This window comes from Botryllus schlosseri, chromosome 10, assembly GCF_051294905.1.
Source record: "Botryllus schlosseri isolate E-star chromosome 10, Bs_hap1, whole genome shotgun sequence".
In the NCBI taxonomy this organism is placed as follows: Eukaryota; Metazoa; Chordata; class Ascidiacea; order Stolidobranchia; family Styelidae; genus Botryllus; species Botryllus schlosseri.
This window is the reverse complement of record NC_137245.1, coordinates 18,254,681-18,280,538: the sequence shown is the minus strand read 5'-3', so window position 1 is coordinate 18,280,538 and position 25,858 is coordinate 18,254,681. Positions and strand designations below refer to the sequence as shown.

At 41.6% G+C, this 25,858-nt stretch overlaps 2 protein-coding genes across 3 annotated transcripts; both read left to right on the top strand.

The window, feature by feature from the left end:
- The first annotated feature begins 11,940 nt into the window (after positions 1–11,940).
- On the top strand, positions 11,941–15,763 carry LOC145448925 (uncharacterized). Of its 2 annotated transcripts, none has more exons than XM_080327380.1 (8): positions 11,941–12,604; positions 12,776–12,926; positions 12,984–13,142; positions 13,205–14,329; positions 14,391–14,576; positions 14,641–14,889; positions 15,312–15,461; positions 15,522–15,763. In XM_080327380.1, the coding sequence occupies exons 6-8, from the start codon at positions 14,715–14,717 to the stop codon at positions 15,719–15,721; spliced, it is 525 nt and encodes a 174-aa protein (XP_080183506.1). In that variant the 5' UTR covers positions 11,941–12,604; positions 12,776–12,926; positions 12,984–13,142; positions 13,205–14,329; positions 14,391–14,576; positions 14,641–14,714; the 3' UTR covers positions 15,722–15,763. The 2 variants fall into 2 exon arrangements, with proteins under 2 accessions (XP_080183506.1, XP_080183507.1); XM_080327381.1 differs by adding an exon at positions 15,055–15,226 and having other exon boundaries at positions 12,984–14,329.
- A 4,063-nt stretch (positions 15,764–19,826) lies between these two features.
- Positions 19,827–25,722, top strand: LOC145448493 (transcription factor A, mitochondrial-like). Its single transcript, XM_080326886.1, has 6 exons — positions 19,827–20,085; positions 20,359–20,498; positions 20,936–20,994; positions 21,691–21,840; positions 21,902–22,063; positions 25,255–25,722. The coding sequence occupies exons 1-6, from the start codon at positions 20,027–20,029 to the stop codon at positions 25,393–25,395; spliced, it is 711 nt and encodes a 236-aa protein (XP_080183012.1). The 5' UTR covers positions 19,827–20,026; the 3' UTR covers positions 25,396–25,722.
- Positions 25,723–25,858: the final 136 nt, after the last annotated feature.

Below are 25,858 nucleotides of genomic sequence, written 5' to 3'. Positions count from 1 at the left end.
CAAGAAAGGTCATTTTACTGTGTTTTACCACTAGCTTACAGTTAATATTTGCACAAGACATATGGCGGTTGCATGATAATAATAGGGTAAATTTGAATGATAATAATTGGGTAAATTTGAACTAAGACTTTAGGGTCCGTGATGGTCCAAAGGGGGTCCACGAACGCAAAAAGGTTGAGAACCACTGCCCTAGGGTGTACGATAAACCCGATTGGAGAGCCTTGTCCTATACTACTATGTCAATTTAACATATTAATACACCCTGGAATATCATGGTACTGTCGTGGCAGTGGTGATATGGATTCAGTTCATACCGCCCGATCCAATTTCGATCTTTAGCATCAAATCGATCACAGACTATTTCTACTAATAGTCTGACAAGTATATGCTCTCACCATGATCTCTGGATAGCGTTGAAACCTATTTATCAAACCTATCCTATGATCCCCAGTTTAAACATACCAATTGAATTGACATTTTCTACTTTCATGAAAAAAAGTATTGTATAATTTGAATTGGCAGTTTTGCGTGACTAGACTTGGTGATATTGTTTTACTTGCAATAAATTAGTGGACAGCACGGGCGAAAGTCGGATTCAGTGTAGTAGCTGGTGTTAGCAATCAAAATCATATTCCAGTCCACGCAATACATAATATAACAGTAACAAAAATCGTGATTGCAATCGATAACAATGTAACGTTCATTTCCAAGTACATTTTCCTGAATAGAGGGTGTCGTACTCTTTGTTCATGCAGAAGTCAAGCCCTTCTGTTGCAATGAGGAAAGACCTCTTGCGGTATCGGGTGATTTAAGAAATCGCATAAAGGGAACCAGCCTTCTTTGATATCCATCACGAGCAGCCGACCCCGTGGAGCGTCCTGGTAATGAGCAATGATATATGTTACTGCAGTAGTCTGCAGTAGTAATTATTAGGTAATGTGGCGTCGCCTCTTTAGTTAGCTATCATTATGTTGTTAGTTACGTTGTGCGTGGTCGCTAGTTGTTGACTTGTGTTGGTCTTAGTATAGGCTTACTTCCGTAACCGAGGGTTGCCATGCGACCGCAATTTCCCGGACATGTCCGGAATTTCACTGTTCAAACTAGCGTCCGTGAGGAAATTCTAAAATATGTCAAATGTCCGGAATTTTGAAGACTTGACGTAGGCTCATAATTTTTTCGTAAATCAGCATAAAAACAATATTTTTTGGGAATACTTATGCTGATTCATGATATTTTTCTTTGCGCTGCGCGTGATTTACTATCACATTTATTGATTTGAATATGGAGACTACCACCCTCGCAAAAACTGCAATAAAATATCAATGAAAACAACCTTGATTTACTGGAACAAGCCTATTTGTAATCGCAATTATAGGAGAACGGTATATTCCTAGAGATCGTTAAGGCCGTTTAAATGCTTTATTCAAAGATAGTGCTGGTTTCAAACGAGGGGAGGGTCGTTTGCCTTTATTCTGGGGCTTGCGAATATGTAGAACGTATTCAGCTTCCAAAATAGCCTGTAAGTAAGTCTGGGCAAAGGTGCTGACTTCTTTTAGTAATCAGCTCGTCAAATTTTGATCTGGGCCACGGAACATTTTCAAATTGCAGATGGGGTCGCGACCGTAAAAGGTTGGAAACCGGATGTGGGGTGTTTATGAAGCTCCGTGGTGCGCACCGGCATAAGGCTGATGAACAATCTTATCGATGGGACATGAACAGGACTTAACGATGTGCAATTACGCTCCCTGTATTTTCGAACTCATCATCCTCACCAGCTCTACCGCTAACTCTGATCATGTGGGTCGGGAGTAGTTAGATAAATGTGCATTTGGCGCCCATTCGCGATTTATAATAAACAAACAAAGATTATCAATATAATAGGTAATTAAAGAATTAGCTCATTCTCAATTTTGCAGCAATACTCGAGGGGAATTCCCTTCTGACTGTGCGGCAATCAAAAAGGGGGAATAATTACCAATAGAGAGAAAACGAACAAAGAATCTGGATTGACCTTTGTACTCAGACATGAGACTGGAGTCATTCTACTTGTACTTTTCCACTCGCCTCCTGATTATAATACATTGTAATTTTACTGTATTTTTCCACGATCCATAGCTGACCTCGGTCGTACACGACGGTGATAATAGTTGCCTGCCCTGACCCGTTGTTCCGTGGTCCAATTTCATGAACTGGGAGCAATAGCCCGTCAAACTGGTTGACTTGTCGTTTCGCGATTGACTCGATTTCGTGTACGGTGGGGGCATAGGAATAATTGCCGGTCGTGACGTCAATAAGTTTTCTCCTGACCGGTGAGATCCTGGTGCGTGTTTTAGGTGTCTATACGTTCGGCTGTGCATAGTGACGCTTTCAGTCTGTTCCATACTGTCGTACTTGCAAATAGTAAGGAGAAATGATCTGTTCTGGTTATAAGTATGTGTGTCATTTTGAGTCATATCGAGAACCAGGAAGAATGTCGTGTATTAGAAATAGGTATTAGGACCCCCCGACATAGATTAACTTAAATAAAGTAACATTTAGAATATAATAAGTAATTAAAGAAATAGCTCATTCTCAATTTGACTCGCATCAACGTGTTAATTTCCGGTATTGTTGTAATTGGTGCAAGCAACAACTACTGTTCCACACCTTTACCGCTTTCTAGCGTCTTAGGACAGACAGTCCCAACCAAACAATGTATTTATGGGGGGTTCTTTTTACTGCTTCACGTCTGGTCAAGCGTAATCATGCCGGTGTCTGTAAATGATATTCAATTTACCGCGGCATAATAATTTTGTATGCTGTACATGATATACAACTTGAATCGATCAGTTGGCGAACTAATGCTTTACCCGTATGTACGACAGATATGGATCACGAGCTCACGACGCACTTGTCGTTCGAGAGCGACTCATTTCGCTATAGACAGTCAGTTGTGTTCGCGTGTACCGTAACATATCCTCAACACTTGTTATACCAACACCTCCAAGCATATTCACAATATCATACTAAGGATATATTGCTTCGGCAGCCACGCGCTGTCGTTCGAATTCGACTCATTTCGCTGCAGAAAATCAGTTGTGCTCACGTGTACCGTAACATATCCCCAACACATGTTATGTCACATTTGCAGCATCATACTACGGATATATTAATTCGGGCGGAGTGTTACCATCAGAGAATTGCTGTGTCACGTCTTCGAGCCTCGCATTTCCCGTTCGAACTCGGTAACTGCGAGTACGATGTCAGATTCAGTGGTATAGTGACGAATCCGGGTAGCTCGCTTCATCGGGGATCAGTGGACTGACCTTATTTGGCTGAAACGCGCTCGGTGGTGCAATAATGGGAATGAATTGCGACAGATCATACGTGATGCGATCTATAGCCTGCTTTCGGCGAGGTGTAGAGATGAGTGGGAGATTTCGAAATCGGAATCCACCGCGACTAGGGTTGCCAAATAAAAGTCCAAAAAATCCGGCTGGCACGTAAAGTCCTGGTATTTCCATATATTGGGTTGGTAAAATGTGGCATAAATCCGACTCTCAAAGACACTGGGCCGCATCCGGTGTGGCTTTAACCAAAACTGATGAAATCTGCGCCGGGTCCAGAAACGAATCGTGACCAACCCCCCGGTCCAGACAAAATAGTTCGGCTGTAATGTGGTTGTCGTTGTGCATTCATTTGCGTACAGCGAAACTTTGTATCGACTCATTGGCGGAATTCTGTTTGATTCGTCTGTACAGGTATCATTATAGTGCAATCAGATTTGGCATCACAAGGAGTATATGGGTAAAATATTATCCATAACACAACGATAATAACTCTACCCGTCAACAACTCCAACGGGATATATCTATGTATATTTCACTCATAATAATACGAAAAGATAATTCACCACGTTCACACGATTGCTTATTTTTTCGACGGGAACGGTGATCACACTGACTGGTTCCCATCACTCGTCGTTCGAATACTTGTAATTTTCGATGGGGTGTGATGAACGCCAATCAGCTGTGATCAATCGAGCGTGACACAATCGATGTCAGTCATCAATTCGCCTGTTTGACAAAACTCGCGTCTTCGGGTTGACAGCAACACAATACGATAAATTTGATGTCCCCATCGACCCTCCTATTTTAATAGGGTTACCATACGGCCTCATTTAGGGGAGCATATGTCCTCCTTTTCCCAGATATGTCACCCCTTCGCCCCAAATATACTCTCTTTCTGTCAATTTGTTCTCCTTGTTAGCTTAACATATCCAAAAATCACCACGAGTAACGCAAAATGCGGGCCTAGATTACGAAAGTCGGGGATTTAGATAGACAAGTCGAAAAAAATGACGCTATGATGGCATCGTGCAGGCTATCACGTGGATACGGGGGCTGTGTAATCATGTATAGGTGAATAGTAAAAGCGACCCAAACTACCGCTACATGAAAAAGATCGAGCGCACTCGACCACCCCTATCGGGGTATACCCACCTTAGCACAGCCAAATGATCCAATGTCGTACCGAGAATAGCCGAGGTGGTGGTATATCATTCTCACAAGATGTACACGCACCGATTTAGCGTCTGAGGGATACTACTGGCTAGGATTTGAAGACAAAATCAAATGCTTTGGATGCAGTGTGTACCTAGAAAGATGGACCGGGTCGAGTGCACGGCGTCATGACGCGAATTGTGTACGAGACGCGTTGAACATACCTATTGTGAAATCGAATTTCAAAAGTTTATTGAGACAGTTTAAAGCCATTGGAAACGCCAACATCAACTTTGCGAATATCGTTGATCAAGAGCACGAGTATCGGGTTAGGAATCTCGACTTGCGAAAGGAGTCGAAGCGTCGCGAAACCTTTGAGAAATGGCCCAGCTATCCCATACCACGGGCGGTCGGCGAGTTGGCAAAACAAGGTTTATTCTACCTCGGTGACCTGGACAGAACGTAGTGCTTCAACTGCTCCGGCGTTCTACGCAATTGGAGGCCTACAGACGATATATCTGAAATACACTTGACGTATCGCCCGGATTATTGTTTCGCACGTGGCGACGATTCGGGGAATGTGGCGTTAACCGAGTACGAACGAGACAATTCGGATAAGTTGCTTGAGAGCTAGTGTTGAACAGTTAGCAAAAGCGGGGTTTTACTACATTGATTCGGACAGAACCAAATGCTTTTACTGTGACGGCGGGCTTCGTTGGGACCGTGAAGACGAGGTTTGGACAGAACATGCAAAATGGTTTCCGCAGTGTGAATACGTACTCCGAACGAAAGGTATCGAGTTTGCGCAACGTATCGAAAAGACACACCCGAATCTCAATCGCCCTGTGATTAGAAACCCCATAACCAGGCAAGAGTTGATCAAACGTCAAAAATTGATCTGCGGAAACGTCAGTCGTGTGATCGGGCTATGAGTTGAATAGTGGCGATAAAACGATTGTAGTGTATCGACACATATTTACGAGACTTGTGTAACTGTGACTTTTGTGCTGATAAAACTACCGACAAATTAGAATGGATTTCGTGAATTGTAAAATTATTTGAGCAATATGAAGATGGCGGGGGCGCAGTTGCTTACTAGGAGAGTCAGTCGGTGTGAATAAACAGGCGCGTGGTCAGCAAACGAAATACAGTCACTATTTCTGAGGTACTCGAGTCAGTTTTATCTACTATCACAGTTACCAACGTACTTTAGCTCGACAGTGTTATGTGGACCTACTCTTTTATAATTAGAATAGGAAGCGATTTCACGATACCGACGTTTAATTTTAAAGTTACTTGAGTACTCCAAAGCTATATATTGTCATTCCGTTTTGAAGTAAATTTAGCATGTGTTGTAAATCGCTCCAGCTATCTCGATAACCTCGCCAGAATGCCTAGTTTCGTCTGGATCTGCAGTGCTCAGCACGTTGTGTATACACAGAGAGGGGCTGCAGTGGCGACTTGCTTCAGTCGAGTCACGGGCGATGTCGATTTCACACGCATTCCAAAGTACATCTTGTGAGAATGATATACCACCACCTCGGCTATTCTCGGTACGACATTGGATCATTTGGCTGTGCTAAGGTGGGTATACCCCGACAGGGGTGGTCGAGTGCACTCGATCTTTTTCATGTAGCGGTAGTTTGGGTCGCTTTTACTATTCACCTATACATGATTACACAGCCCCCGTATCCACGTGATAGCCTGCACGATGCCATCATAGCGTCATTTTTTCGACTTGTCTATCTAAAACCCCGACTTTCGTAATCTAGGCCCGCATTTTGCTCCCAGGTCATGAAATTGGACCACGGAACAACGGGTCAGGGCAGGCAACTATTATCACCGTCGTGTACGACCGAGGTCAGCTATGGATCGTGGAAAAATACAGTAAAATTACAATGTATTATAATCAGGAGGCGAGTGGAAAAGTACAAGTAGAATGACTCCAGTCTCATGTCTGAGTACAAAGGTCAATCCAGATTCTTTGTTCGTTTTCTCTCTATTGGTAATTATTCCCCCTTTTTGATTGCCGCGCAGTCAGAAGGGAATTCCCCTCGAGTATTGCTGCAAAATTGAGAATGAGCTAATTCTTTAATTACCTATTATATTGATAATCTTTGTTTGTTTATTATAAATCGCGAATGGGCGCCAAATGCACATTTATCTAACTACTGTCGAGAGTAGTAGGCTATCTATATAGTAATATATGGAACAACCAATATTACTGACAGAATTCATTGAAATGATTTAACGACCAGATGCATACAGAAACCAGATTCATATAGCAAGCACCCCCCCCCCAGAAGTTGCATCGATTACCCTATAGTGTAGGGCTCAAAATCATTGTTTATCCGGGCAGGAAGGGGCTGAAAACATGTGCTTTTGGTCCCGGTTACACAACACGTAGCCACATACTCCTGAACCGGATCGTGACCACCTCTGGCCCATTAGCATAGCTTTGCTAGTGTGACGTCGTAACTCGTTTTAAAATCCACTGATGGGCGCTAAAGACTGTCCGGAATTTGGTTGCAGAAATATGGTAACCCTAGAATATACCCAGGACCTTATTATTTTATATCAATTTATATGTACACTGTACAGGTACGCTTGTATCGATGATATTTACTAAACGATGTTATATATATTCATGATAAAAATTCCCTGTAATAACTCTTATACTGACAAAACCGGTGATATGATCAGCGTCAATATCACGATTTTACTATACTACTAATAATAATACAGGGGTCGTAAGCAAAAAACTCATGATACATATCCAACGGATTCCGGAAACGTTCGATTTGACATGATCCAAAAGACACGTTAATACACCTTTGTGCGCGTAAATCACAGCATAATTTCAGTAATTTCGATTCTTCATTTTCAATATAATCTCTACCTGTGTTTTGCAACCCTTGCCTCTGCTGCAATGTGACATCTTCATGCATTGCACAGGAATAACGATTCGACTGCATTACTGAAATTTTAAAAATTTACTCCAATCTCGCCATTTTCCTTCGGGGCAGGTTGCTCCCCGGATTATGTGTGCATTTACCAGTTTTTCCGTGAATGAAGAATTCTAATATTATGACCCCATGCGCATTTTTATTAGTGACTGTCACGGAGGCAAAATCCTATTACACGGACAGTAAAGTGGGAAGGGAATCAAGGCTGAGCGAAAAAGTATACTTTTTTTAGTCAACCGACCGCGAAGTGGGAAAAATTCACTATTTTTTCAAGATTTATCTCCGGTATTCTAAGTTAGAAATCTCGAAAAAGTGTCCTCCTTTCCCGATTACAAAATATGGTAAACCTACTTGACTCATTCCCTTGATTGTTAATTCGTGCCAATATGTCGTATTCATTTTAGCCAGCTAATTGCAGTTACTGTGTGTGGTGTTAATGCATGCTTCCTGGTTCCATTATACTTTGCTTTCATTACGTTACCCGACGAGTGGTGTTGTTGTTCTATTTTGTAAGTTACTATATGGTGTATTTTCATGTTAGGCCAAAGTCAGAACTGTCTTCTGTTGTTCTATGCTACAACCATTCTCCCATACTGTATATAGTTGACTCGATTATCTCCCAATCACTTCGCTACAGCCTATAGCGTTGCACGCAGAGTTGTCCTATCAAACCTTTCAGCGCTTATAAAGAATGGGCAAACTGTGTCATAGAAATACCTGCATTTAGGTAAGACACCCACCGCTCAAACCCCGGTCATCTATTTAACAGGGATATCTAGATAACCCTAGTTTTACTGATCAATGTGCCGGCGGGGGAATCATCTTCCTAAATTAAATATTGCTGATACAATGTAACATAGTGTTACCATATTTTGGAAATCTGAAAAGAGGACACTTTTCTAAAATTTTCAGACTTGCCATACCGAAGAAAAATCCTGAAAAACATGTTAAATTTTCTCACTTCATGAAAGGAAATCCAGCTTTCCGGTTCACCTCCCGCATAACCCGCCGGAGTGTTACTGCAGTGCTGATTTACTACATCTCACTCAAATTTTACCATTTAAACAAAGTTCTCAAAAAAGAGGACAAAATCTCAAAGAAGAGGACAAATCCTGTTCAAAGAGGACGTATGGTAACGGACGTACTGTAACAGAAACTGAAATTTGTAAAAGCCACTGGTTTGAGACACCAGTCATTTTGATGGCGTGGGTTCGGATCCCACCCCTGCTACCACGCCAGAACATAGCCTGTATTCCCTATAAGCACCAAGAACGATGTCGTCTTACGACAGAAGTTTATTGCAGCAAAAGGAACCCAACACCGCTCAGAAAATTTCAAGACATTCAATATGATATCTAATATAGACCCGCTCAGAAACATAAAACTCACCCGAATTGAACCTGCTTCTGTACCCCCATGGATTCCTTTGGAAATTTCAGTAGACCTAAGTCTTGGCTCTAAGACCTTAAGCATGAGTGTATGTATCTATATACTTGTTTCTAATCTCCTAGGTTCCGGCTTGACATGAAGATCGTAAGGATCATATCGCCGGCACCCGTCTATACCGTTATAGAGGCAATTACACACTATTATTACTGTGTATGTGTTTTTGTTTTGTTTTGAGCATTTTTCATGCTTACTCATTCTGTTTATTCCGGTTGACGAAGAAATCTCTCTCTCTCTCTCTCTCTCTCTCTCTCTCTCTCTCTCTCTCTCTCTCTCTCTCTCTCTCTCTCTCTCTCTCTCTCTCTCTTAAACATCGAACACCCCGATGCGATCAGGATTGAGTGCGAGGAGTATACTACAATCATCATTTGGCTATATATAATGACGGTTGAAAAACTGGCCAGGGATGCGGTGCCAGCTACTACATCCCGACACTTGGTGTCTCTTTCAATCTTTCCTTGAGTAGTTTAAAAAGTGTGTACTCTGCGGAGCCTATCGCCATCAAGGAAAGCCTGTTGTGGGCATACAGTAGCTGTCCATTTTTACAGACAGTCAAAGTGCGACCAAAGCAATCGAACAAAGACTCAACGAAGGCAACATGGTTATCGATGACATCATTCAGTGAATTTCTCGCCTCTCGTCAAGCGGCAGCCGCACAACAATTATATGGATCCCGGCTCACAAAGGAATAGTAAACAACGAATTGGCAGATAGGCTTGCAAAAGCTGCAGCGAACATTGTCAACAATGGAATGGAAGAGATATCGCTGACGCTTAGCGAATGCAAGTCCATTATATCAGACTTCTGTCGCACAAAATGGCAAAAGGAGATACGGGATCAGGAATCGATCTCCAGATATGTTCGCCACGTGAATTTGGTCGGTGCAGCCTCCCAGCTACACGAACTGACTCAGCGTGAAAACTCTATCCTTATTCGGCTTCAAACAGGTCACTGTCGACTAAATGCACACCTGCACCGTATTGGTCAGCATGACAGTGGTCTCTGTGAACGATGTCATGTGCCCGAAACGTTAGAACACTTCATATTTACATCCACGCGTTACCGATCACAAAGAGGTTACCTACTCGGTAGATGTAATCTAGAACAACTTCCAACGGACCTTCATGTACTACTGAACAATCCTATAATGGTACATCCATTAATAGATTATGTGATATTGACCGGAAGGGGAATATAACCCCCAATCAACCCTCCCACTCAGGCCTGGCGCACAAAGCCCTAGTTGCTGAGCGCCATAATACCCCATACCCACCCACACCCACCGCGAGTAACCGCTCTATAGGATAATTACATGATCGCGCCAATCAATCGTAATCAACGGACAATCGATTAACAGGAGCTGACGTTCGGCTCCGTTTCAGCACAACACAAAACAATATTGGCGCATGTACTAAGGGGAATTTTGTTGCAACGCAACCATGGAAACGTTTATAATACGTCCCTTTCTATTCACATACATACGGTTCCTACCAGAGAGTCCGCGAATACTGGCGGACAAGTGAATTCGCGACTCCGATGGACACCTTGTGACTGACGATTGGGGACAGACGAGGCCGCTGATTTTGCGTTTTGGTCGGAGGTCTCGATGCCGGGGATGCCGTTGTCACTGGGAACTCCACCAAAGCAGACTTGGACAACTAGATAATTCTAGTTGTCTAATTTCACTAAATTAGAACAAAATGCCAGCAATCTAATTTGTGAAATGTTTTTATGCTCTAATTCTAATTCTAATCTAATTTGTGAAATGTTCTTAATGCTTCAATTCTAATTCTAATCTAATTAGTGAAATGCTCCTATGCTTTAAATTCATTTCCAATTTGAATTATTATTTTCCTGAAAATGCCTTTGTCCGAGGCATTTTGCGGCGAGTTAACAAGAATATCCCTCTCGCGCAGTGCCAAGCTGCCATCGCCTTACTTACACAGTAGTTACTGTGACGAATAATAGCCTATTAGCATAGTAGCTTGTAGTCTGCGAACAACATTCTAGTTTTAAATACTTTATGCTAGTACAGCGCGCCGTGCTGATTTACATGGGCGATGCTCAAGCTAAGCGCAAAAGAATTAACATTAAAGTACTCAAAATACAACAAGAAATATCATGATCATAAACGTCATTTTATTTTGAACTATGAGCTGCACCATTGATAGATTTTGTGGTCAATGCAATAATTCACCATTTTCCAATTTTACTTAAATGTTTTATGTAAGAAAAAAAATTGTTTGCTATCACCATTTGAGACAAATTTCAATAGGAAATGTCAGGGAAATCAATGCAAACTTATCTGTTATGTTTGTGTAAACTGTTTTTATATTACTACTGATGCCACGTGATGTTCTTAATATCAAATTCAATTGGATTTGTTATATACAGTCGTTCAACAACGTCAAGGGGGAAACTGCTGGTAAGGAATTTAGTATACAGGCGAGCAGATTTGATCACAAAGAAATCCTAGTCATCTTGCTGAGTCTACCCAAAATAGCATCAGTTTTGAACCGGTTGTATCTTTTTGGAATAATTCATCTGTTGATAGAAGACTGTGCGACTTTGCATTAGTTTATAGATTCGATTAATCGCTCGGTGCCACCGACGAGGTGTGCAGGGCATATGTGTACCAAACTGGGCGAGCGAGTGGAGACCGGGAGCCGGGAATGTCTGTTTACGGCGGAACGATCTAGCAGGTCATGCGTCGCTGGATACGTTTTACGCCGGCAGTGTGAACTTCAGCTTCGCTTAGCTTAGCTTTGCTTAGCTTAGCTTCCACTCAGTGTAAACCGGCCTAAACACTCGTAACACTCTGTAGTTACTATAACCATAGTATTCTAAGAACACTATGCTACAACGGTGAAAACAATTGACAATGGCGACCTGAAACTCGTGAAGTGCGTGCACCCGATGACATTATGATCTTACTAATCCTATAATAAAATTGGGAACATAAAAATGACATGAAAATGCCCAAATGCAGGCAGAAGTTTAGCAAGTTTTAAGAAGCGATGGAGCGTGATCACGATACTAGAGAGATTTAAAGGTCAACTGCATCTCAAAAATGACTTTGCCTTATTTCGTACATTATGTGGTTAGGAATATGAATAAAATAATGAAAATTGAAAATACCTTATAGTTTTCAAGTAATTTAAATTATAAATCGAAAAGCCGAAAAACGGATATGAAATCATTCAGCTATGAAATGACGTCATGTAACTGACACGGCGAAAGACCTGGTAAACAGAAAGTTATTCATTCCTGTTGGGATTGATTTTGATACTGGAGACTGATACTGGATTTGATTGCGATTATGGAAGGTATGAAAAAGATGAGGCACGGAGGTACATCTTGTGTCGCGTATAGTTGTTCGAATACGCACTATTCGGTACCCAAAGTGTCTTTTCATCGCTGTCCAAACCCTAACACCGATCGGACAAGGTATTACGCCTGGGCGAACGCCGTGAAGACCAAACGGGCGGACTTCCATACACCGAAAGGCAAACTGTTTTTTTTTCATGCTCAGATCACTTTTTACCATCCTGTTTCAATGAAGTATCTGAGATACACAAGCAATTAGGCTATCGAGCACAGGTAACTCTCAAGCGTACTGCCGTTCCTACGTTATTTTCAGGCACCAGTAAAATTGTGAAAAGAAAATGTCGAAGGAATGCTCTTCTGAAGCTACAAAGTGTCCGAAATCAAGTGAGGGAAATGTATTGTGTCAATTAGTGCTACAAGAGTATAAGCAACCGATCTTGCGGTTGATGCAGCTGTTAATATTAAGTCAATTGTACAACTTTCTCACAATTTGAGTGCAACAAGAATTCGCCCTGGGGCCCCTAGCAATACTGATAGGCTACTGTAACGCTTTAGGCCACATCTTCAAAAACAAATGATGTAGAAGGAGCAAAAGGTGGATCACAGAATGAGGAACAGTCAGAGGAACATCTGTTTCCAAGCCCCAAGTCGTATACTGATAAAGCTGTTCAAGTACGGAAGCCTGCATGTCATGTTAGAAGCAAAAGTAAGAGTATAGTACCGATGATACAGTATTGTAAATGTTATATATGCACCTCTTAAGATGTTGGCACCTCAGTTGAATTGAAAAGCTTTGGATGTCAGGTCGGAGACAGTTATTTACCTATTGCTGGAGAGGATTATGAAGACTGTGAAAGTGATATCCATTCCCTCTCTATAGTGATGATAGCTTCCATCCAACAGAGTTAGATGACGAGTCAGAGTGAGTACTTGAACAGTGTGATCATATTTGTACGAAGTCTTCACTGAGATATTGATTTACAGGCATTCAGATTCAAAGGAATGTCTGGAAAATAGCAAGACCCAGTTTGTGATTGTGGACAGAAATAGGCTGATGAACAATTTTCAACATTGTCCAATGTGTCAATCAGAATCAGACGTGCAAGAGTCTGGTTTAGGTAGCACACTGAGAATCACGCAAGACTGCAGAAACTGCTCATTAGGGCTGTTCAAAAATAACCTTTTTTCCTAAATCATGTTGGCTACGTAATTAAATTGTTAGGTTGCCTTAAAAAACGACGCACACCAAATTTGAATTCATTCCAACCAATATTCGCGGTTTTCGTAGAGTTTGAAAATTTTGAATTTGCCCAAAAACGCAAAAAAATTTTTTTTCCATATTTTTCTGCCAACCCCATGAAATTGTTGGGCTGTCTTCAAAGACTATGCAAAACAAATTTGACTCAATTCCAAGCCGTAGAAGCGGAGTTATTCCAGTTTTTTGATGATAATTCTTGGATTATCCACCGATCAAGGATAATCGCAGAATTATCGAATAAAAACTGAAATAACTCCGCTTCTACTGCTTGGAATTGAGTCAAATTTGTTTGTACTTTGTTGTTGTGTAATTTTTGCGTTTTTGGGCAAATTCAAAATTTTCAAACTCTACGAAAACCGCGAATATTGGTTGGAATGAATTCAAATTTGGTGTGCGTCATTTTTTAAGGCAACCCAACAGTTTAATCACGTAACCAACAATATTCAGGAAAAAAGGTTATTTTTGAACAGCCCTACTGCTCATACTCCAGATATTGGCAAAGTCAGGAAGAAATTGGTGACGGCAAGATAGCAGAGGGAAATATGGCAGTATGTGCTGCAGTGTTTTTTAGTGGCAGTTCTCCTACGAAATCATTGCGGATGATGAAGATTGCTGGTGTAAAAATGATATCGTTAAAGACCTACTTCAAGTATCAAAATTTGTTTTTGGTGCCATCGGTTAACAAAGTATTTCAAGCCAAAAGTCGACAGGAATTCGAGAATGTTAAATCAAACAGGGTAACATTATCGGGAGATGGAAGGGCGGACAGTCCTGGACATTGTGCAAAGTATGGTATTTACACCATGATGGATATCGAAAGCCGGAAAATTTTGTGTGGAAAGCTAGTTCAGGTGAAAAATGTGTTTTGAAAACTTGCATTTCTCCTTAATTCTTATTTGTATTAATTTACAGTCAAATGAAGTAGCTGGCAGTACCAAAATGGAGAAAGAAGGATTTATTCGGTGCATGGCTGTTGTACAAGAAGAACAGCTGAACGTCGCGGAAATTGTTACGACCGGCATCCACAGATTCGAAAGCATATCAGAGAAACGCATCCAGAAATAAAACATACATTTGACACATGGCATCTTGCCAAAGGTGAGACTGGCTATCTATTCTAAACAGTCATTCTTTTCTGTTCACACATCATACACTCCACCAGGCCTCCGCAAGAAGCTGTTAGCACTATCAAATCGAGCTGACTGCAGAATAATTCGGCACTGGATCAAAGCTATTATGAGTCAAGTTTATTTTTGCGCACGCCGTGGTGATGTAGACCCGGATTTGTCATTGGAAATTTGGCGAGCAGTTGGTAATCATATTGTAAATGTTCATCAGCATCCCAGCAACCAGCAGTTTACTTCGTGCGAACATGCAGATCTGCTGGAACCAAGGTTATGGTTTCATCAAGGTAAGGTGATTTATGTTGTAGTGTAGATGCAGTTACATCCTATGAAAAGGAAACAAAATTGCTCCATTCAGCTTCTATATATTATACAACATATAGGCTCAAGTTTAGTTACAATGAATAACATCTTTCATTCTGTTCTTTACCATTATGACAATCCATTTTCAGATTCATTAGCATATGAAAGGGTTTGCGATGTTCTCTACTCCACTCGCATGGAAAATGACATACGCCATCTATCTCCGAATGGAAACACTGCTGGAAGTGAATCATTCAACGCCCTCCTTAATCATTTCTGCCCGAAGTTATATCACTACCACCATAACAGTCAAAAAGCCAGGTACCTTTCATTGTCTTGGTTATTCAAAACAACCTATATCAGATTTTGGCATAATTACTAGCCTCATCAATATTCATTTTTGTAGGATGCAGTTGGCAATCCTACACTTCAATGAAAATTGCGCGAAAGCTCAGAAAATGTCAAGGGAAGGAGCGCCGCGGTACTGTGTCAAATATCCAAAGTACAATGAACGGCGAATTTACTGTCCACAAGATACTTGAAAATTCAACATTTGGTAACTGCCGTTGATCTGACCGCGTCATAAAATTTCGTCACATTTTTATGCCTGTTCTAGATTACTGCAATGAGCTTGTCGAAGAAGTGCAAGCACTCATCAGAACTGGGCCAGAAACTGTTGAGTTAAGCGATTCCGCTGAGACCGTTCCACCTCCTCTGACTAGCAGCATAATAAAAATTAACAGAGAGGAAGCTATTGCCCGACATAAAACCCGATATGCTTCTCTGCCTGACACAGTCATTATTTTGGTCTATTAGTTATATGCGTTTATTATTAACAATAAAACTGTTTATTCACAATGTGGCGTTACTGAACTGGGATCCTTTGTAAGAACTTGACGTAAATGTTGTTCGGACAGTAGTAGCAACGCATGAAGGCAGGATTTTGCCACAGAATCCCCATACCCAGCGAACAAAATTTCTGTAGGCAATACCGTATGTCTCAGCTTCCTGGAAAGTGAAAATAAGTGTAATAGTGCGAGAAAAGTACTTGGCAACCAAAACAGATCCCCGTCTCGCTCCTGCATCGAACTTGATGTTAATATCTCCAATACGTCAACGTCAAGTAACTCTCGGAACCTCCTTACAGCCCAAACTTTCCCTTATAGATGACATAAGCTGGCAACATCCACACTGACACCTGCTACTCATGATATCAAGATACATGACTGAAACGAGCAATTGCACTAGAGACCGTAGATACCACTGTAGTTAATGTAGTCTCGACTAGCGGCTTACGCTGAGCAAGCTAGGCTGATCATACTCAAATGACCCATCATATGAAGCTGCAAGGGGTCCCATTGACGTGGGATCGAGCGCAGCAACACCTCAACCGCTGCCGTATTTGAACGTTAATTTTATAAGTATAAGTGCAAAAATGATACATTGGACATCCGAGTACTCGGACTCAGTTTCATAATCAGTTATGGCGAATCCGTTACAATGGAAACCTCGGCCATAACTGACTAGAATGAAAACTGCGAGAACACAAACAGCCGCTGTGACCGGTGGCGAGAAGATGTGTCATGTAGGCCTACTTGACGTCACAATGCACATTCTGCTTTTTCTGTAAACATACCAATATTGGGACTTTGAGTCAAAATTACGTCAATTTCCGATTGAGTTGAAACACGGAAAGTCGGTAATTTCGGTATGAAAAAAAATTCTGAACATGATTCCACAAAGTTGTCTATGAAGATGCAGTTGACCTTTAAGCATATAGTGTTCTAGGGTGGTGTAGACACTAGCGATCGTTCCGCTTCGGCAGTTTGGGAAGGCTGTCGCCAAGATGCATTCTCTGCCGCTTGAGCATAGGGAAAAGTTGTGTTCTAATCAGATGCAAGAAGCTAATTGGTTAGCGCGGTATGTTCTCTGTGCGCAATTCTTTATGATGAGACATCAATTTCTAAATTAAGATGTCAAATTTTGCTGCCGGTAAGGTTTTTCAGGCAGTGTAAGCGGCATGTTATCGTGTTATATTGCAACTGGAGTAACCTGTCACAGCTTCCTAGTTAATGTTATCGTCATCATGCTATATGTATGCCAACATGTCTGTATGTCATGTCAGGCAAGTAATATATCCGACGATACTATAATTTTTCAAAATGTGACATGTGGCTGGTACCAAGAATCCTGTCCGTACAGTGAGAGACAGAAGAATTGCAACGTTAGAGGAATTTTTTGAAGAGCTACTGCGTTGAAAGATGTGTGTCAGTTAAAAGAATTCAGCCTTATTTCTTCTATGACATTGATCACTTACATGAGGAAGTGGAATAATTCGGGCAGCAGAATCATACATTGTCCAGCAGAAACTTTGTCTTTTTGTGCGAGAGGCTTCTTCGGGAGATGGATTTTGTGAGGTTCGACTACAGAGGATTACCCTACTGACGAGAGTGCCAGCTGAAAATATTTGAGTTCATTTCAATACGGGCATGATGTAACACGTAGATTCCTCGAAAATCTATTCAGCTACCTTGGTACGGCTATATCACGTGGTTCTTAGGAAAATTTGTAAATGTGATGAAAACTTTTCCCAAATCAAATTTATACTTTTCGAAATCCATATTGTGAAAAGGACTTTTGACTGAAAACTGTTCCAGGTAGAACTGGAAGTATTCCAAGGGTTGCCGGTGAACTCGGACCTCGGTGAACTTGGCCTTACAAACTCGACCCTCGGGAAACTTTGTAATAAAGTATATTAACAAGCATTAATATGAATTATTAAACTAATAATGTTATTATCAACTGATTTGTCAATCTTGTAAGGAGGTCAGGGCATGCGTAGATCACGCAGTCACGGCGTGATCAGATCAGGTGATCACGGATTGCGCAAGCGCCAAGCGCGGGAAAGAACGCGACGTTCACATATCGACCACGCGTGGTCGGCTCAGTGTTGAATTGACTTGGAGAGGGGCGGACGTGCGACGTTCGACATCCTCGTATCTGTTCATGACATCGCATTGTACATTATGTGTGACTTGTTCAGATGAAAAATATATCCCAACGATTGCACACATATCAACCACGCGTGGCCTGCTCGTTATTGCAACTGTAGGTTGAGGTGGGGTGTTAGGGTTGGGTAGGCTAGGGGGAAGGGAGTCATCAGGGTTAGGGGAGTGGGACATTAGGGTTGGGGTAGGATATTAGGGTTGGGGTGGCATTAGGGTTGGGGGAGGGAAATATTAGGGTTGGGGAAGGGGGACATTAGGGTATGGGGTGGCATTAGGGTTGGGGGGAGGGAAATATTACGGTTGGGGAAGGGGAACATTAGGGTTGAGGGAGCGCGATATTGGGGCGGGGAATATTAGGGTTGGTGGGGGGTTAGGGTCCAAGTTGGGGTTAAGGAATCCCAAGATTAGGGTTAGGGGAGGAGGGACATTAGGGTTGGAGTAGGATATTAGGGTAGGGGAAGGGGATATTAGTGTTGGGGAAGGGGGATATTAGGGTTGGTGGAGGGGATAGTCGGGTTGGTGGTGGGTTAGGGTTCAAGTTTGGGTATCCCAAGATTAGGGTGCCCTGACATGAATATCCCCCAGTCATATTATCTAGGGTTACCATATTTTGGAAGTCTAAATAGAGGACCACATTTTTATTCATAGTTTCGAAATCAGTGTGACAGTCACTGATATTTTCTTTTAGCTGCAAATACGGCGGCCGCCCGAGGAAAACAGCCGTTTTCACACCATTAACTTTAATTTGGGACCACATCATATTTAGAGCGCAGTTCCCCTTGAAGTTGATATGGCCGCAGAAATTGGCTTTTTTGGCAGTGGCACTACCACTTTATACAGCTCAGTGCTACTCACCAGATTTGGGAAAAGCGGATTTGTGAAATTTTGGCTGATTTGGATTGGATTAGGAATTGAGATTTTTTCTGAATGGATTTGGATTAGGATTGCATTTACCGATTTTCGGTAAATTGATGTCCTGTGGGGAATGGCGACAACGTTTCTCGTCATACCAAAGTTACTTCATGTATTTTGGCACTCATTAGGCGTTTTATTTCTTTTTACAGAATTATATGCATAAGATGTAGCCATGTAGGCATTTTAAGTGCAGTCGACGAGCATGTCCACATTCAAGTCGAAATACAAGCAATTACTACTAAATAAATACAGTCCATCCTCAAGATTACCGGATCACGACTGACCTATCGATCTCGCTTCCCATGACATGCCGCCCTATTTCTCGTCGCTTCCTTTTCCATACTATCTTCTTTACTTTCATCCAGTGTGCATGCCTCCTCTTTACATTGCCTAGGCCAGTGGTTCCCAACCGGGGAGGAATTCTCCCCTTGGGGGTGATTTTGAAATTTTTAGGGGGGAATCTGGCTTTGGCATTGTATCGGAAGATACACTGGGTTCACAAGATTTTTACATTTTTATGGTATAGAACTGTTAAGTAGAAATTAGTTCTTTACAATTGTATGTTTCTTTGGCGGATTTCTAGCTATAAGTATATATGTTTAAATGCCTACCGTAGCTATTACACCCCATGATAAAGTGAGGTTCACGAGACGATTTCGTTGGGTCTGCGACAGCCTACGTTGTAAATTGCTATGATTGAACTGATAAAATTGCTAATAAAACAATGATGATGATGATGAAAAAAAAGTGGAACTCCAAGTTTGAATTGGATTATGATCAGGATTAGGATTCGAATATACAAGATTCCTGGATTAAGTTTAGGATTAGCTTCGGATTTGGATACGATTAGGACATAGAAATTTCAAATCCGCTCATCTCTGCTACTCACCGATTACGGTGGCTGAGAACTGGCAACACAGTTTCTGAAGATCAGTTGCCGACGAGCCGTTTGCACAATCTGCAACGTTTTCTCTGCAGAATCTACTAGCTAGCTCTACTAGTTATCCTCTTATTGCTAGCACTAAACAAGATGAGTTTGATTTACAAATCCGAACTGAACTTCAAAATGACATACTATTATGGCAGACTAACCGACGGCGCCCGCAGAATATATTATGTTTTCGAATTCTAGCCAGAGTGTATATTGCAATTTGCATTTCTTTTTCATATAGCGTTTGTGTGCATATACTTCTAGTCGATGATGAACGGTGGGATTCGTCAAATAATAAAAAGCTTTAGCCAAGCAAATTTGTATGGGTGAGTTGACCAAAATAATTGCAGCATTGGCCTCCTGTATGGAATCGGTGTCCTGTGCTCACACCATGATTTATTTTTTAAATATTTTTTATCAAGTTACTTCAACTTGGAAATCATCGCTGCTCACCTGATATATCAGGCAAAAAGGCTAGTGATTCCAATCAGGATTGGCCTCTGCTCTTTGGCCTAGCTAGATAGATACTACTTCTTGAATATATTAATCAGCACATATGACATAATTTATGTCACATAAATATATCTGTAAACATTTAGGTTCACATCCAACCAAGCACTAACGATACCGAGCTTTTTTGCAACATTGCATTCAAGCAAATATGGTAAACCGAAGAAACCTGCCAACTCCTACCTTCTTTTTCTTAAAGAGCAACACAGGGATGGGAACTTGAGTGCAAGTAGGTATAAATTAAACTGTAACATGCTCCATTTTCATTTTGTCTTAGGAATTAGGATAATTGTCATTTCATCATCATTGACTTATATACCGGAATTCATGGTTGCAAGTCGGAAAGTTGTGTATAAAGCATTACCTTGGTCCCTATTTAATGCTCCTTTTGTATTGATTTTAGAATAAATGAGTCACAAGTGTGCATAAGAAATATTTGCATTTTGTCATGTTGATAGAGGCCTGAATTATTCTTCAATTCACGTCACCGGTGCCTATAATCACGATTTTAGACAGCTTGTGATTTCATTCTACCAGGGAAATGTAGATATCTATAAGCTATATCTATCTATAGCTGTATTTATTTATACCATTCTATAAGCTACCTATGCGTTCTGAGACTGATCACTTTGAAAAATTCGCATTGACCTTGGATTTACTTTTCAGCTCAATTTACCAGCTCAGTTGCTCAAAGATGGCGCGCAATGTCACCTGTTGAAAAGCAAGTAGGTTCTCTTCCGTCTATGAGAGAGTCTTCTGTTCTGTCAACAACATCTCTAAAATATGCTATGGAGTATTTTTTATGATTATGCACATGTCATTAGTTAGCTGTTTTCTTCTTAGTTGTCATTCAACTTTTCTCATGCGAGGGTTGCCATAGCAGATCACGTTGTAGTTTCGATAAGGTTTTATGCTGGATAACCTTCCAGGTGCAACTGAACCCAGCAGGCATACTTGTATATATTGTGCTAGAATCCATAGATCCGGCCACAAATAATAAAATCTTGCTGCACACTATTTGCTAGTAGTTTGGCCGTACCAGAAAAAGTATAAATCCGGCTCCAGCCAAAAATATAAAAATCCGTTCCATAGTTTCTGGCGTTACAGGTCATATCGTCATCTCCAGTCAAATTGATGTTTATATTTTATGAATCAATAAACGTCTGTCCGTCTGTTTGAGTCCTTGCCCCACTCTGCCTCGGACCTCATACTGTACTCAAAGATATGTTTAGCTAAGAGCACGGCAATGAGAAGGACACATTCATGAATAATAGATTCTGAATCAGTATGGCAATTCCGCAATAGAACTGATGTCATTTCAATGCTTAATCCTTCAGCTACATAGAAAATTATCTTGGAATTTTTGTCAGTTCTGGACAGCATTAGCAAAGCTATATATTCGCGTTACAACAATTTTTCAGCCATTCGTAGATCAACATAAGGAACTCGCGTCCCAGTACCGCAAAGATTTGGAAGCATTTTACTCCTCTCTAACTGCGACCGAAAGAGCGGAATATTTGGACGATTTTAGGCAGAACAAATTGAAGCGACAAAAGCGAATACACAAGAAAGTAGGCAATTGAAAAACCAGTTCTTCCTATCGCAACAGCTGGTTAACGGTCACGTTTGCAGGAAAAGAAGCTGACGGACCCTCCGAAACGAGGCCGCAGTGCATGGAATTACTTTATCAAATCGAGGTTCAATGCTGTGAGGGTAGACTCTTTAAGGGAAGCTGCTGATGTGCTGAAGGATGCGACCGCATTGTGGAACAGTATGCTTCCAGAACAAAAACAAGTAAGTTGTCATAATATTAGAAGTTGGAGGAGCGAAACCTACTACTTCCAGATCCTCGCATTGAGCACTGTGCACTTCTCTCATCCCTACGTCACTACGATTCAGTGACATCATTGTTGAAAAACAATTTTCATCCTGTTCAAGCCCATGCTTTCAATCTCCTTGCAGACACTGATATAATGTATCGGATGGATGTGAGTCGGAGACGACACGTGACAAAATTTAATAAATGTCATTCGAGAGTATCCAACGCAATTAGTACGCTCCTTATCATATACCAGGAATATCACTCGTTCCTCCAAAGTTGTCAGGGTTGTAATGACCCGAATGACTCGAGTCACGATTTTTTAGTTACTCGAGTCATTTTATCAAATGGGTAAAATGACTGGACTCGAGTCAATCTGTGTATTGACTAGATCTTTACTCGAGTCATCGTGCATGACTCTAACCAAGTCATATCATTCGAGACTAAAACGGCCAAGGCGGACATTTCATCCAACTTCAAAGAATAGTATAGTCACCACATATATTGGTTTTTCGTATGTCAGTCCTGATACTTGGAAAATATGGGCCAGAAACTGTTGAGACTGAGGAAAATTACGATATTATGAAGGCCAGTCGTTTTATATCACTCGAGCAGAGTTGAAAATAGTAGGTTGAACTGGATTGCACTCAAAACTTAACAGTGAACACGATGACTTGGACTCGGACACGAGTCAAAACACTATGACTTGGACTCGACCCTCTACTCCAGTGGTTCTTAAAGTATGGGTCGCGATCCAAACATAGGTCGCGAAGGGTATAATTTTGGGTCGCGACGGTACCAGAGCGGTCCTTTAATATGTATGTAATATTATTTGAGGTCATTGCAACATCAAAATATGTTTGCTTTTCGCGCGATTTACTGTAGTTGGTTTGAGCATATCAGAGGTCACTGAGTTTGGTACCACGGCCAATAAGCGATACACGCGGAGAAGTCGCCACCACAACATGACTTGATCATGAAAATGTGCCGACCTTTGTATTAAACAAATTGGTTTGAATTCATGATAAGATTTTTTCAACATTGGTTTCTCTGGAAAACACATTCGGAGACCTGGGACGCTTTAGTGTAGAGTTGCATAACGAGCGGTTGCCGGTTTATGAGGCCAAAACCCGTCCACGCTTGGAGACATGAAAATATGGCGTTGGGCCAACATACGGCTGGTCAAAGTGCGGTGCCAAAAAGTTCGGTGGCGATAATTGACCGTCGCTGGGTGGCCAAACCCTTCGTTATTGATATAATTGGTCGGCACCCAAATGCATTCATTTTGGTGTGTGTTGCTTGGGTCGCGAGATACCACTAAAAGTCAGATTTGGGTCGCGGTCTAAAAAGTATAAGAACCACTGCTCTACTCACTGACTTGTACTCGTACTTGACTCGGTGGTGAATTGAAAATGACTCGACTTGACATGAGTCCAAACTAGAAAAGTGAGATTGACTTGTGACTTGGTTACACCAGTGGCCTTGGTACTTTGGTAGAAGTAAGACCATAAATCGCTACTCAGTACTCAATTACAATTAGAAATGGGTATTTCAAAGATATGGTAAAACTACTTTAAGTGAAAGCAGAAATGCAGTTCCGGAAAGTAGATTGGGTAGAGGGGTCGCATAGTTTAAGCAGTTGATCCACTGGTGGCTGCATTGAGAATTGCAGAATGCATATTTGCAACAGGTGCAAAATTGCTAGCGACACCAAGAACGGTGTACTCTTTGAAAATATATTTGGTTACCGCGATACAATCGTGGACTAATTTGCCCAGTTGCTAAGACAATTTCACTGATGAATGGAATGCAATGCAAACATATCCCAACACTACATTTACAAAATCTTCAGGGGATAAAGTATTTAGTTTTTCCTAAAAATGTGTTGAGTAGAATTAGAAGGTACGAATGCCCCCTCCATGTGTTCAGCATCATCATTCTTTTTCATTGTGCCGCAATCGATATTAGTGATGCTGTTATTTAAAAAATTTCGTCCCCCCCAATCTTCATCCTGGCTATTATAAATAACATTAGGGTCGAGGTTAAGCCACGTTCATCAGAGCAAATGCTCGTGAAGTAATTTCCGCTGATATGCCAGTGGCGTGGCTGGCGGTGGTAGTCCACTAAGCAGTCGGCGATTCTTGCTGCAGGATGTATTCAATTACCGTGATACAGGGTGTGTTTCACTAGGCTCTTATTACAATTTCACTCATTAAAGGTGAATAGAAGTGAAAATTGCACATAAGTAGTGCAAGTGGAAAAATCTACTCGAGTAAGCATAAGTATTTCGTTAATGACCACCTCTTGTGGGCGGAATGAAAATTTTGCGATTTGCACAACAGAGGGTGGAGATCATAAACTCGGCTAATCCGTGAGACTGCTAATCATTAATGGCGGCGCATTAAGTTGGCTAAGTTTACGCGCGATGATTGCTCGAGGTGTCCCGAGTTTTCAATCAAGTGGTGTTTATTTATGTGTCATGATTAGGGCAAGTTTTTGTTGCACTAAAATCGCGAGAAAGTTGCATTTATTTTTAACGAAAGTTGCAGTAAAATGTTGCATTTATAATTTTGGTTGAATTATTAGGGTTTGAGATACCCCGAAGGCTCCGTTGTCTAACCTAGTTCCTGCAGAGCTGTCGAATTTGTTACTTTATTGCCGTTTAGCGCACGGTCTGACGCAACCGCAAAAAATTTCATTTTTCCGGCGCATAGCAAGAAAATTACGCAATGCGGGAATAAATTCCCATAAAAAGCCAAACGGCATAGCTATAACCCCCTCCCCCTAAAAACAAGTCATATAACACACCCCAAATCCCATAGGTCTGCAAACTTGACCCATGGCGTTGCAGAGAGAAACTCACTCTTGCCGACTTTAACAAAATCTCTGTTGATATATCTCTCTGTAATGTTGCGTACATAATTCGTAGATTGTCTGATTATTGCGAAGCCATTACCTAGAGGAAATATTTGTTACAGTGTACGCAGTTTGTTCCGGTTTGTTAAAACATGAGATTAACACTAACTTTATGCGCTACGATCAACCTTTTCATCATCATCATCATCATCATCATTTTCCCTCAATCCTGGGCTGTTCAATCCTGATGAACGCGATAATCGACTTTAAATCCAACTCACATCGTTGACCGCAATTTCGCGTATTTCAGCCCTTCGTGAACAAGGCGCGCGAAGACAAAGAGCGCTACGCGCGCGAGATGGAAGAATACGTCCTACGCATGCAGCGCGAGGAGAAGACGCATCTCCTGCCTTCCAAGTATCAGAAGATCGCGGAGCGACGGCGAGGTTGAGTGCGCGCAAAAGGGCGCTGTTGGCTCGACGTAGGCTGAATCGTCCGGTCGCGGATTGATTCACCTGACGACATACGCTCGCTTTTGTTATTGCACTGATGTGTTTTCAAAGGGTTCACGCGCTTTGATGTCTGCTGTCGAAGACCAGAGAAAAAGCCGCTTTTGACTTGTTTCCGACGTGCGTATCGATTGTTCGCCCGCCGTACCAGAAGTTTCAATTGTCTTTCGATCGATTGCCGAATAGCCGTGGCGTAAACGAGAGTGCACAGTTTCGTGAAAATGTCTACTTTTTTAACTGTAATCCAATTACATTCAACCGCAAAGAGATTCTTGGCTTGGAGATTGTCAGGAACGAATAAACACGTCGGTCTCGCTGCGTAGTAGACGCAGGGTGATGCCAAATTGCCAATTATAGTCAAGTTTGCGAGCACGAGTTTGCTTCATGATCAGATTGAAAGGCGTG

What these genes read in the sequence shown, in the direction of transcription:
- LOC145448925 (XM_080327380.1), top strand. Translation starts at nt 14,715, where the DNA reads ATGAGTCAAGTTTATTTTTGCGCACGCCGTGGTGATGTAGACCCGGAT. An exon ending in AAGGTTATGGTTTCATCAAG is followed by an intron (nt 14,890 to 15,311) that starts GTAAGGTGATTT and finishes TCATTTTTGTAG; the next exon opens with GATGCAGTTGGCAATCCTAC. An exon ending in ACTTGAAAATTCAACATTTG is followed by an intron (nt 15,462 to 15,521) that starts GTAACTGCCGTT and finishes TGCCTGTTCTAG; the next exon opens with ATTACTGCAATGAGCTTGTC.
- LOC145448493 (XM_080326886.1), top strand. Translation starts at nt 20,027, where the DNA reads ATGATGAACGGTGGGATTCGTCAAATAATAAAAAGCTTTAGCCAAGCA. An exon ending in AGCCAAGCAAATTTGTATGG is followed by an intron (nt 20,086 to 20,358) that starts GTGAGTTGACCA and finishes GTAAACATTTAG; the next exon opens with GTTCACATCCAACCAAGCAC. An exon ending in TGTCACCTGTTGAAAAGCAA is followed by an intron (nt 20,995 to 21,690) that starts GTAGGTTCTCTT and finishes ACAATTTTTCAG; the next exon opens with CCATTCGTAGATCAACATAA.